Genomic DNA, 14,235 nt, shown 5'->3' with positions numbered 1-14,235 from the left:
AAAAAAAAAAAAAAAAAAAAAGAAACTAATATCCCATTAATAGGAAAAATCAAAATAAAAGTCAATGTGAAGCTACAGTTTTCTGGTACAAATATCTCAGGATCCCTTGTGTGTGTGCAAGGGCTCATGTGCACTAAGTATATTACCAAAGAACATGTGTGCAAATACACAAAACTAAAAACATGACCGTAGGAAAAGAGCCAAAGATTAAAGATGTTGATTAAAAAGAGTTTCCAACCTAAGAGCCTCGGGTCTGTAAAGTAAGACCCAAGATCATTATTGTTGAAATGAATACATCTAAGTGAAGCAAACAGAACAGGTGATGTTAGATTATTTCGCTGACAAAGAATAAATGGAGAAAGCTTCATAAGCTTTATTGACCAGGTTGCTCTAAATATAAGGCATGACACAGCATCAGAAAGAGCGAAGATAAACAAAGGGAAGAATTAGGCTACTGGGATATGAGTAGTAAACAAGTAAGGCAGGGTTAAGGCCTGTGGTGTAAAAACAGCAGTGAAGATAAAAGAGATAAAAGAAACATCCAAGATTATTCTGGAGGTATAATATAAAATATTAAATATAGGTGGAAATGCAATTATGTTTTTAACTTATATAGTAAAAGAATAGCATGGTCTGTGTCTTAAATACTGTGATTCCAATTATGTTTATGACTCAAAGAGTTTCAGAGTTTTTGACAGAGAACTGATTCTATTAACTGATAAAAGTGAAACATTTTTAAAAGTGTAGTTTGTAAGTAAAAGTAAATTTAAAAAAAAAAGACAAAACTATAAAGTGGTAGAAAGAAATATGTTGTATACATTAAATGATAAGGGAAGAAAGTGTCACGAGAAAATGTGAAGCTGGAAAGTCCCTTCCAGATAAAAGTCACAGGTAAGGAATCACTGACACACAGCATGAGTCAATGTCTTGGATAAAATGCAATATTCAGATTTACAAATTACAGTTCCTATTACAGATTAAGAGCCACATTATAAGAATCAGCATTTACCATGGTTTGTGATTAAATGAATAGCTCGATGATGCCCCATCTCCTGGAGGACCTGTAAAAGGTCACCGATGGTCTTGTTTTTCTGTGCCCATGACCAAAGTAATTCTCTTGTTCCACTTTTACCTTGGTCTACATATTTTTCAATATGACGAACATCCAGCCAGCTGTTTGAAAGTCGCTCTGCTGTGGAAATTGAAATATAAAGAAACAAAGAATTGTTTACTGTACTTTCATTGAAATAATTGTTTTTGCATACCTTATGTTTTATTTCCTCTTATTTATAACTTTAACTTTCCTCTAATTTATAACTTTTATTTTGAACTCATTTGGCATATACTCACCTGCCTTCTGCTAATGCTGACATCTTACTAACCACAATACAATGATCAGAATCAGTGATAACTGCAAACCTTACTCTAACTTCACATGTTTTTCCACGAATGCCCGTTTTCTGTTCTAAGATCCTATCCAATTTTCGATCTTATATTTAATTGTTCCTTCTACTTAATTTCCTCCGATCTGTGATGCTCCCTCGGTCTTTCCTTGTCTTTCAGGACAGTAAATTATATTGTCCTTATCAGCACATAATATCAAGAGGTTTAGGATAGGAATGTCTTATCAATAATAATGTTTATTTTGATCACTTGGTGAAGGGAGTATCTTCAGGGTCTTTACTATAAAATTATCTTTCCCTTTACAATTAACAAATATTTAGGGGGAGCTACTTTAAGATTATGAAAATACCCTGCTTCTCCTCGGATTTGGGCCACTAATATTTGCATCCGCCAGTGGATCTTATTTATCACAATTATTACTACGGTATTTGCTTAATGGTGATTTTTCTATTTTCCCTTGTTCCTTCTATGCTCATGAACTCTTCTGTAAAAAACAGCTATCCTTTCTCCTACATTTATTTATTTATTTATCCAGTTGTTTATTTATATCTATGGGCTCATGGATGTTTATTTTATCCTACAGGTTAAAATCCAGTACTATCATTAACAATTTTGTTGCTAAAATTGTTCTAGCTTTGTCCATTTAGGTTGGCTCTTGTGTTCTTTTTTTTTACTCCATTTTTTTTTCCTTTTTTTTTTGTTTGAGACAGGATCTCACTCTGTCACCCAGGTCAGAGTGCAGTGGGGCAATCTCAGCTCACTGCAGCCTCCAACTCCCAGGCTCAAGCAATTCTACCATCTCAGCCTCCCGAATAGCTACACCTGTAGGTGTGCACTGCACCATCATGCCCAGCAAATTTTTGTATTTGTGTGGGTTTTTTTTTTTTCTTTTTTGGTAGAGATGGGTTTTGCCATGTTGCCCCAACTGGTCTCAAATTCCTAGGTTCATGCTCAAGCAATCTACCTGCCTTGGCCTTCCAAAGTGCTGAGATTACATGTGTGAACTACCACAGCAGGCCTCTTGTGCTCTTTTGACAAGCTCTATCTTTTTGTGAGTATCTCCTTGTTTTCTGGTGCTACAAGGTGCTCCAGGCTCATTTAGTATTTCTCCCTTCCCACGACTAGAATTATTTGTCTAATGATCGCTGGTTTCTTTGTTGGACAATGGTGTATAGAAGCTCAATCCCGGTGCTAAAATTGCTCACTGTGGCCAGGGTTCCATTGCCTCTAGGCCCTCCAAGAACACAGAGCAAGGAAATATAGGTATGTACACCAATCCACGGATCTCTCTTTCTATCTGTATGTGCATATGTTAAACACCAAGAATTTATTCTGATGCTTCTGATTCTAATCCAATATCACAAGGTATATTTCAATCCTTCCTCATTTGTAACTTTATTCTTCAACAATAATATTATTGATAATATATTTACTTGTTTGTTTAACTCTATAATGCAGATAAAGTACTTTCAGAATTGCCAACCCATACCCCTGTGAGAAACACATTAACAAAATTAGAACACAATAATTCTTTCTGTCCTTAGCATAAAAGCATATCCAGTTAAGATGCTGTGTGTACCAAAGTGACTTAGTTTATTCTTTTCTTCCTCACCCCTTCAGCATGGCTGTTATTCAGTTGTAATACAGTTAGATTCAGTTGTTGAAGGTTTGAGGAATGGTGTCTTGTTCCCCCTGTCTTGCTATTGAACATTTTTGAGAGATTAAAAGCTAAAATCTGGGAAAAATCAGGGAAATGTTTTACTAGGATACTAGGCTTTAAATAATTCAATTAAGGTTTTGCATAAACATCTTAAAGCTGTACTGAAAGTATATGAGTGTTTGTGGTGCCTTGATTTAACAGGATTCTTCAAGTGAAAATTTATATTGCCTTTCTGCACAACTTCCAAATTTTAAAGTGTACTTTGAGGCAAAGGGGGGAGAAAGAAAGCAAGTGACAGAAAAGGTGGTCTTGTTCCTATGATAGCATTCCCAATCTGAAATATTGAGTACTAAAATTAACAATGTGTTTTTGGGCTATTGATGGTGACAGCGGCATCCTTTCACAACTTTATCTTCCAGAGAAACTAAAAAATCTAGGATCCTGGATACAGGTCTGTGGACAAAATCCCACTGTTATCTGAGGGTGGTCATGGGGGACCCCTGGCATGCCACCATAACCAGTTTTAGGAGCTCAGCACCCTTTCATCCTGCCACACACCAATATGTAGAAGCTGACCTCCAGCAGTAACCAAGGTGACCTCATAGGAGACAGAACTCCTCTCTCCACCAAGGAGAGACTTCAAAGTCAGATGTGCTTTTAAAAGGCAATGGTTGCTCAGATCTCAGAAGAATGATAAGTCTTGTGAAACTTTCTTCTGTTAAAAGTCTGTTTCAGGGCCAGGCGTGGTGGCTCACAACTGTAATTCTAGCACTTTGGGAGGCTGAGGCAGGAGGATCACTTGAGGTCAGGAGTTTGAGACCAGCCTGGCCAACGTGGTAAAATTCCATCTCTAGGCCGGGCGCGGTGGCTCAAGCCTGTAATCCCAGCACTTTGGGAGGCCGAGGCGGGTGGATCACGAGGTCAAGAGATCGAGACCATCCTGGTCAACATGGTAAAACCCCGTCTCTACTAAAAATACAAAACATTAGCTGGGCATGGTGGCGCATGCCTGTAATCCCAGCTACTCAGGAGGCTGAGGCAGGAGAATTGCCTGAACCCAGGAGGCGGAAGTTGCGGTGAGCCAAGATAGCGCCATTGCACTCCAGCCTGGGTAACAAGAGCGAAACTCTCTCAAAAAAAAAAAAAAAAAAAAAAAAAAAAAAAAAAAATTCCATCTCTACTAAAAAAAATACAAAAATTAGCCAGGTATGGTGGCGTGCACCTGTAGTCCCAGCTCCTCAGGAGGCTAAGGTGGGAGAACCACTTGAACTGAGGAGGCGGAGGTTGCAGTGAGCTGAGATCATGCCATTGTACCACAGCCTGGCAGATAGAGTGAGACTCTGTTTCCAAAAAAAAAGTCTGTTTCAGAGTTCAAAGGTTATTAATTTCTTAGGGAATTGCTACACCCATTATAATATTTGAAATCAAGCCAGCAGAAAGGCAATATCTTCTGCCTTAATATGGCATCCCCCCTGCCCACTTCTGGTTCTGCAGGCCTTTGCTGGAATATTCAGTTTACATCAACTTTATGGTCCCATTGGGGCTATGAGTAAATCCTGAAAGTTGAAAGCGTTCACAATATGAAACCATTACTGGTCCTCTTTCTGTGAGCTAAAAATTGACATGGTAGACATTATTAGTGCCACCAATACTTCCAACCCTCTATTCCATTATAGAGGATTCCATTTCCCTGCCCTTTCAGGTTAGACACCCCTCTGTGTCTCTTCCAGCCAGAAACACTGAAAAGCCAGGGCACAATTCACGTGTTGACAGGGGGCTGCCTCAAGATGAAACCAGCCTGAAATACTGAGCCACCACATGGAGCACAGTTTGCTGAACTCTCAGTGCCCTTCCTGGGAGCAAAGAGTAAACTTCTGCTATGTGAAACCACTGAGATTTTGGTGGTGCTTGTTACTGCAGCATAGCTTAGTCTATCCCGACTGACATACACAAGGTTATACCTTGAATTTTGTTACTCTGTTACAATCTATACCAGAACAGAGTTAAAGAGAGTAGCAGCATTTGTAATTATCTATCAAACAAGGGAAGATAAAATCCAGACATTCTATTTGAATGCATGCTTAGGCTGTAAGGAAAGAAAAATAGCTAGAATAAAACATCTGATATCACTGAGTTGGAATGTCTTTGCCCTTCCTCCGTATTTCAAGTTCTAAGAATATATTCATTCCTCGTCTCTTTGAAGAGATGATTTTCACAAAGAGGCAAAGACTATCCAAATGCCAATATATGTTTTAGATAGCTTATCATTTTAAAAAAGAAGCCTTGAAAAAGCAAAAATATTAGCCAAATGTGGTAATGTAATTTTAATATATTTCTTTCTGATGAGATAGTCTATTTGGTTGAGGCACATTTTTAAAAAACACTTTATTTAGCTATTTCTACAAACTCTTAAGAGAAATACTGCAAATCAGTGCAGTTCAAACATTTGCTGAGTATCTACTATGTGCCAACAATACAGTAATTGTATGTTCCAAGTGTGGGTTGAGCATGAAGACAGGCCTCTAACTAAAGATGAGAACACCAGGGAAGCCTTTCTAGAGGGGTAGTTTCAGGAGCCTGAGCCATGCCATGTCTAAAGCTGAGTACTTCTAAAGAGAGGCCAATTTTAAAGAAGTTTTGGATAGAGTACAGTATCCTGGGGAGGAAAAAATAATCACTAGAGTTTCAGATTGAAAACAAGACAAATGAATGACTCAGAGCCCTGTAGACTATCCTGCTTTCCAAGGAGAAAAGTTCTTAGTCAAAACAGAGCATTACCATGGGCCTCTGGGTGAATACAGGAACACGTGTATTTAGCAGTGGCATTGCCATTGACCTACGACACAACTCCAGGCAAAACAGCCTCACTGAACAATCTCAAACTTCTCAATAACGAATGTCCCTGTAGTCCCACCTAAAACATATAATAAATCTTCTTGCTCTTCCCTGGGCCTGCTAATTAATTGTAACACCTCTAATCTTTAAAACACTTCCTATTCTCAAAATAACCATTCCAACAAGAGAACTCTAAATATCAAATTTCAGGAAAGGGAAAGTTTAGGTTTCTACTTTTTCTATTAGAAAATTAATTGAGGCTGAGTGCAGTGGCTCACACCTGTAATCCCAGGACTTTGGGAAACCAAGGGAGGAGAACCGCTTGAGCCCAGGAGTTTACGACCAGACTGGGCAACATGGCAAAACCCCATCTCTATGAAAAATTTAAAATTTAGCCAGGCTTGGTAGTGTACATGCACTTGTAGTCCTAACTACTTGGGTGGCTGAGGTGGGAGGATAGTTTGAGCCCAGGAGGTTAAAGCTACTGTGAGCCGAGACTGCACCACTGCACTCCAGCCTGGGTGACAGAGTGAGACTCTGTCTCCAAAAACAAAAAGGAGAAAGAAAAGAAAATTAATTGGCTAATATTTACAGAGTATTAGGCATAATGTATCATATAAATTCACAGTAATGAATATTTAAAGAACAGGCTTCTTCCTTTTTCTTTTGCAAAATAAAATCGTTCCCTCTACCCTTTGAAACTTTGGGAAAAGACATATGCACATAATTTAACAACGGTGATGAGGAAAAATGATTTTTTGGACTACTACAGTCAGGGAAGGAAAGAAGGGGTAACCAAATTAGCTTTGCAACAGAAGTGGCTTGGGGCAAGTTTTCGCTAGGCTAAAGGAATAGAAAAGGGTCTGTTAAATGCGGAATTGTTTCAGAAACAGTGAAGGGGACATGAGAGAGCTAAAGGGACACGAGAATGCTTGGAGCCAAGCGTTCATGTTAAAAAAAAAAAAAGGCAAACAAGCTCCAGGAGGTCTCTATATTACCTTGTATCTCCAGAAACATGCTTGGCCACAAACTACATGTTCAATACATTTTTGCTGATTGACAGACAGAGGCCCTGATTGTTAGCATGAGAACTGAACTTTGTTCTGAAATCAATGGGACCAATTAAGATATCTGAAAAGGTGATGCAAAGATTGAAGCTTCACCTTTTGGAAGATCCATCTAGTAGCAGGGGTCTGAGATAAAATATTTACATATAAAAAGGTATAAACATGTTCTAGCTCGCAACAATTCCCACAGTAGGAAAGGCACAGTTTATAGCAATTAAGGAAATCCAGAGTTAACATTTCAAGTCCCAGGGAATGTCAGCTTTTCATTCCATACTTTCCATAAATTCCATTCTCCGTTTTTTCTTTTTTTAGTTTCTCAATTTCCCTTTTAAAAATGCAGCAGGCCATGACTATGTGCTGTCCCGTCCTGTGACTTGGCTGAGAAACTGCCAATATCAGATGCTCTCCCTAAGGCACATTTCTGAGATTCAGCTGGAATGTGAATGAACGGATGCCAAATGAACTGGGGTTTTAAGTTCTCTAACACTGACTGGGGCAGAAAGTTCTGTGTTTGTGCCAAATCTAGGGAAAGCTAGATTAGTCAAAGGCATCTTTCTAATGGCAGAAGTTCATGGTAAAAAACTGACCCAGACTGTTAAAATGAACACTGCCTACATGCATGGATTGCTTCCGGACTGGAAACGAAATATTTTCTTTTTTTCCAACTGGTGATTCACACTGCAACTTAATAGCTTTTCTCTAATGATGATGCATTATGAATAGAAACATCACTAAAGAGTATTATTAGCATCCATAAAATGTATACTTCATTTAGATCCAATTCTATAAAATAGCTCCAATCTGATACAACAGGAATGCAAACTCCTGACGTGTTAATTACATTCTTCAATATTCATCATTTTATTCAACTCTCCCTTACTCGTTCCCTTTCAGAATATAGGACGCTCTTTACTCACCGTACATATCAAATAAAAATAAAGAGAAAAGTTCTCAATGACTAATCGTGTTGATAAAGTTAAAAGCATTCTAAACTGAAAATATAAATTAAGAAAAATATGCTGTTAGTTAAGCATTGTTTAAAACCATTTTTTTGGAACACAAATCTTTTGTTGAAAGTCATATTGGAGTCCCATATGCCAAAAAGTCAACCTAAGAAGTTCAGAAATCAGTTGCTCAAAGGTCCTTGAAGGCTGTTTTAAGAGTACACGATTTGCCAGATATTGCTAACCTCCGGGGTTTTCAGTTGCAGAAATCATGTCTCCATATGCAAATATGTCTCTGAAGGGGATTTTTCAAATAACGCAACACATCCGTATTTGGACTCATTGTATTTGCATATAACCACATGCCATAATCCCTGCAAAATTAAGACTACATTCTCACAAAGCTTGTTTTTAGGTATTGTAATGGAAAAAGGAAAGATGCCTCTTTCTTTCTACAAAGCATGCAAAAAATTAGGCAATTTTTTAAAAGAACTTTTAAGATTAAAGATATTTTTTAAATCCAAAAAAGTAAAACAAAAGTCAAAATTATAAGTTAGATTTATTCTTCACACCAGACTGTAAGCATTAACACTTACTAGTTAATACATTTTATAAGAAATAGTTCTTATTCATACTTAAGCTCATGTGGACATTTTTTTACTCCACGCATGAGTAGGACTCATAACTGGGGAAGGCTGTGCGTGACTTCCCAGGTGCCCCTCTGTCTGTCCTGCTCTCTTAATCCCAGACACAGGTAGGAACCAAACATTAACTACCTCCGGGAGAGAATTCACCCTCAACATCAAGGTTTCAGTCAGAAGCTATGTAATTTCATTCCCAGGTGAATATCATTACTATTTCCCCACACATTCTTCCCTTGTTAAACTTTTATAGGTCTGTTGCCTACACTAAATTGGAAAATTCTTACATGCAGGGACTAGGACATTGTATTTACACTGCTTTGTCAAAGATTCTGCCCAACAAGGTTTTGGATGTTTAATAGACATTTGTTGATTCATTAATTTATTTAAAACACATATATTTACTGAGTGCCTCCTCTGTGCTAAGTACAATTTTAGATGCTAAGAAAGTCAGCAGGAAACAAAGAAAGTAAATATCCCTGTCCCCTTGAAGCTTATTTCTAGATGGAGAATAAACAAATAAACATATATGTGTTTATATATGTATATAGTTTATATTATACATACATAGAGATATTTACACATATGAAGTATGTGAGAGGTGGTAAATGATACAAAGAAAAATAAATTGGAAAAGAGGCATAAGGGAGTGGGGGAGGTATCAATTTTAAAACAGTGGTCACAGCCAGGCACAGTGCTCACACCTGTAATCCCAGCATTTTGGGAGGCTGAGGTGTGTGGATCACCTAAGGTCAGGAGTTCAAGACCAGCCTGGCCCACATGGAGAAACCCAGTCTCTACTAAAAATATAAAAAATTAGCCGGGTGTGGTGGTAGACGCTTGTAATCCCAGCTACTTGGGAGGCTGAGGCAGGGCAATCGCTTGAACCCAGGAGGTGGAGGTTGCAGTGAGCTGAGATTGCATCATTCCACTCTAGCCTGTGCAACAAGAGCAAAACTGCATCTCAGAAAAACAAAACCAAACGCAACAAAAGAGTGGTCAGAGTAGGTAAGATTTAAACAAAACCATGAAGGAAGTGAAGAAGCAAGCCTACAGGTTACTGGCAGGAAGAATGTTCCTTGAGTGTTCAGGAAACAAGGAGGCTAATGTGGTTGGCTTCAAGCAAACAAGAGGGAGAAGAAAGTGAGAAAAGCCATGCAGGACTTCAGGGTTTGCTCTGAGTGGCTGAGGAAGCCGCCAGAGGGTTCTGAATAGAGCGACGATAGCATAGGCTTTACATGCATCACAGGCTCGCCAACCGCTGGGCTGAAAAGACACTTGAGCAGGTCAAGGGCAGTAGGAGGGAGTCTGAGCCGAGTCAGCCAACTGTTAAAATAGTGCAGGTGGAATCTGATGGTGGTTGGCACCAGGATGACTGTGGTGGCAGTGGTAAGAAGTGGTCAGATTATTAGATAGGTCCTGAAGGCACAGTCAGCAGCATCATTTACTGAGAGACGGGATGTGGTTTGTGAGAGAAAGTTAAGTCACAAAAGGCTAATATTTTTGGCCTGAACAAATGAAGGATGGAGCTGCCATTATTGAGATGGGAAAACTTTGGGAGGGGTAAAATTCCTCTTCTGAGCCGTTAAGTTGGAGGTGTCTGTCAAATAGGCAAACAGATGAATGAAGATGACCTTCCAGAGGGAGACCTGGGCTAGAAATTTGGGAGTTAGTATATAGATGGAATTTATTTGAATTTAGCAGATAAACAGAAGAGATAAGGTCCATGGACTAAGCCGTCGAAGCACTCTAAGACATAGAGATAAAACAAGGAGCATGTAATATTCTTTGTTTTTTTAATTGTATTTGGGCTCTGGGGCATATGTGCACGTCCTGCATTCTGCAGGATTGTTGCATAGGTACATACATGCCATGGTGGTTTGCTGCCTCCATCCGCCTCCCCTCTTTTTTTTTTTTTTTTTTTTTTAAGAGGAGTCTTGCTCTGCCACCCAGGCTGGAGTGCAGTGGTGCGATCCCAGCTCACTACAACATTGGTACCCCATGTTCAAGAATTCTCCTGCCTCAGCCTCCGAGTAACTGGGATTACAGGCGCCCACCACCACACCAGGCTAACTTTGTATTTTTAGTAGTGACGGAGTTTCACTGTGTTGTCCAGGCTAGCCTCAAACTCCTGGCCTCAAGCAATCTACCCCCCTGGGCCTCCCAAACTGCTAGGATTACAGGCATGAGCCACCATGCCCAGCAAGAGCATGTAATGTTCAGAAAAAGTGCTTCAACAAAGAAGGAGTGATCAACTACATCAAATAATATCAAAACTTTGAACCAACCATTGGATTTAGCCATGGTGACTTCGGATCAGAGGAATTTTAATGAAGCACTGGGAAGTGAAAGCCTGACTGGAGGGGTTCGAAGAAGAATGGAGGACCTGGAGTATAAATAGCCCTTTTGAGGAATTTTACCATAAAGAGGAACAGGGCAGTGAGTGTTAACTTAGAGGAGCAGTGAGAGTTAGACATAACACTGTAATGTGAGATAAATAACACAGTGGTCAAAAAACCAGGCTTATCTGGGCACGGAGGCTACACCTGTAATCCCAGCACTTCGGGAGACTGAAGCAGGAGGATTGCTTGAGCCCAGGAGTTTGAGACCAGCCTGGCCCCATCTCTACAAAAAATTAGCCAGGTATGGTGGCACATGCCTACAGTTCCAGCTATTTGGGAGGCTGAGGTGGGAGGATCACTGGAGCCTGGGAGGTCGAGGCTGCAGTGAGTTGTGATCGTGCCACCGCACTTCAACCTGGACGACCGAGTGACAACAACAACAACAGCAACACAAAAAACACAGGCTCTCCTGCATAAGGTCATTTCCTTCCAAAAAGTACAAAACAGAAAGAGGGGGAAATACAGTGATTTTACAGGGCAGAGAGCTGACAGATACCACCTCAGCCTGGTTAACATCAGCAGTGGTTAATATCAGCAGTGATAACTCCTATAAATAGTACTGACCCTGGATACAGGTCAGTACTTTATGGTTTTCCATCCCCAAATCCATAACCTCAGTCTGATCATGAGAAAAACATCAGACAAATCCCAGGTGAGGAACAGTCTACAAAATAGCAGATAAGTACCAACCAGTATTCCTCAAAACTGTCAAAGTCATCAAAAACGAAAAAAATCTGAGAAACCATCACAGCCAAGAGGATACAACAAATAAATATAACGTGGTATCCTGGATAGGATCTTGGAACAGAGAAAGGACATCAGGTAAAAGCAAAGGAAGTCTGAATAAAGCATGGAATTTAGTAAATAATAATGTGCAATATTGTAATGAACGTAGCCCACGAATGCAAGATGTTAATAATGGGAAACTGGGTGCGGAGTGTATGCGAAAGATGCAGAGTACCCAGGAATTTTTCCTACTATCTTCTAAACTTTTCTACAAATTTAAAACTGTTCTTAAAAAACAACCACATCTATCTAAAATTTAAAAAGAAAAGAAAAGAAAGGACATAGGCTATGCAGTCTGATCATCTGGTTAGAATCTCGGTGTGCCATTTAGAGGACTGTGACTCAAGGCAAGTTACTTAAATTCACTGAGAATCAGTTCCCCTATCTATAAAATGGAAATAGGAAGAGTGTCTACCTCATAGAATTGTTGTGATAAGCAAATGAGATAATCCATGTAAAATGCTTACCACAGTGCCTGGCCAATAGTAAGCCCTTAATAGGAGATAGCTTTATTATTATTACTACTAGTACTTTGAATCTTTATTGAATACACAAATGCACACTTAATGTGATTTTACATCTAATTTCTTTAAGTAATTAGTAATAATTTATATAGTAATTTCTTTTTCCTTTCTTGAGAGGAAAAAAATTGAATACAGCCTATTACATATTATCTGCAAAAAGCATTTCTCAGTGCATCATCAGTGGTAAGAGGTTTTATGGTGTCAGCTGCTCTAAACAATTTAATTTAAATATCAATCTATGGTAATGCAATCAGATGAGTTGTCTCCAGAGGTTCTGTATGTACGTTATCGTGTCTATAAGGTAAATAACATTTTCCAATTTAAGATTTTGGGCTCTTGCTTTCACTAAAAGCCGTAAAGTCATCAATGATAACCACAGAATACATTATCTTGTGATTACATTATTTTTAATAACAATATTTGACAGAAGTGATTTGCAGAATAATACGTAGAATATGTTTAAAGATAAAAGTAATTAAATGAGGTAATGAAAGACTGTAGTAAAATATTTGTTATGTGAAGACGCTATTCAAGAAGAGAATTTGGCCTAAGCAATGGCTTCCCAATCAGGTTGTGCATCAGACTCACTCCTGGGGCTTGACAAAAAATGAAAGATGCTAGACCCTCAACCCAGACTTATCGAATCAGCAGCTCTAGGAGTGGGACCTGGGAATCTGTGTATTTAAAAGGCTGCATAGATGATTTGGGTTTGTGAATGATTGGCTTACCTTATCCTGCACACACTGATCATATCATATAGGCTGCTGTATGAGCTGCCTTTGTAAACACAGCCTGATATTCCCCATCATCAAGAATCATGATCAGCTCGAGAGAGCTCTACTTAGTACCATGACAGTTGTTTTCTATATTTAAAAGTGGGCTCTCAGCTGTCCTGCGCATACAAGGGTCTGCCTCTTTGATTCAGTCCTCCATCACTCTCCTTCCCCTTGCAAAGGTCAAGTTTTCCCCACTTGCATCTCCTCCCCTTTCTCCCTTCACTGTGCCCATAGGAAAACTCAGCATGTTTAGCATGGACAGTTGCCTCAACACTCTGAACTGGGCTAGCCTTGCCTTCTTGCTGAGCCAAAAACTGTGAAGCACATGGTCAGGGCCAGCTACGTAGTCCAGGCGGTCAGTAGGCATGACCACCTGCACAATGAATTACAGCTGAAGTGTCATGGAGTAAACATTTTAGACTCTTTCCCTGTGAGAGAATGACACAAAGGGACAATGGCCGGCTTATATATAAAAATAGAACTCTGAAGACAATGTGCATCAACCAGTCCAAGAAGCCGACCTACTGTCTACAGTATCCAAGAAGTTAAACTGTCAGCAATTGTAAACTGTAGCAGCTAGCCCAGGCAGCCAAACACAAACCCCTGTAGCAACCTGCCCCAAATGGCCAGGACTTGATTAATTACTGACAGCTTCCTCAATTTTTGCTCCTACTTCCAACTTAAGGCCAACCAGAGAAAGCCAATTAATTATCTACTCCTAAACAAACACAAAGAATGCCCCCCTTTTGGTAGCTCAGCTACAGCTTCCCCATATCAACAGCCTCCAATCAGGACATAGCTGAAGCCTTCTCTCACCCTCCTCCATCCTCTGCCTGCTTTTGAGTCTCTGCCAAACTCAAGTAATGGTGGCTGACTGCCTTGCTTTGAATAAACAGCTTTTGTTTGTTCTCATTTGGGTGGTCCTCATTTATTTTCACCACTAGGAAAATGGGACTGCATGACTGAAATGGCTCACTGAATTGTTCTTTGATGCCAGAAATGTCTGTACTTTAGGGAGGCTGTAGACAAAAAGAGCACAGCAGTAAGGGGAGGAGTGCAGAGTGGCTGGGGTGAAAGGCAGAAGCCTTGGATCCAGACTGCCTTGGTCCAGATCCTGGCTCTTCCACTTCCAGCTGGTGAACTGAAACAAGTTACTTAACCAAATTGTACCACAGTTTCCTGATCTGTTAAAAAAA

At 39.6% G+C, this 14,235-nt stretch overlaps 1 protein-coding gene across 3 annotated transcripts in view; it reads right to left on the bottom strand.

Moving 5' to 3' along the window:
• IRAK3 (interleukin 1 receptor associated kinase 3) overlaps nucleotides 1-14,235 on the bottom strand; it is a 58,730-nt gene that overhangs the window by 42,937 nt on the left and 1,558 nt on the right. For 2 of the 3 annotated variants that reach the window (XM_017515841.2, XM_017515843.2), the window contains exon 2: nucleotides 1,010-1,192. In XM_017515841.2, coding sequence (XP_017371330.1) covers nucleotides 1,010-1,192 — 183 coding nt within the window. The remainder of the gene's footprint in view (nucleotides 1-1,009; nucleotides 1,193-14,235) is intronic. The other variant, XM_017515842.2, reaches the window with a different exon arrangement.

The sequence above is a fragment of the Cebus imitator genome, unplaced genomic scaffold, assembly GCF_001604975.1.
Source record: "Cebus imitator isolate Cc_AM_T3 unplaced genomic scaffold, Cebus_imitator-1.0 Scaffold562, whole genome shotgun sequence".
NCBI classification, from domain to species: Eukaryota; Metazoa; Chordata; class Mammalia; order Primates; family Cebidae; genus Cebus; species Cebus imitator.
The sequence above is the reverse complement of the archived record's forward strand: the minus strand, read 5'-3'. Positions and strand labels throughout refer to the sequence as shown.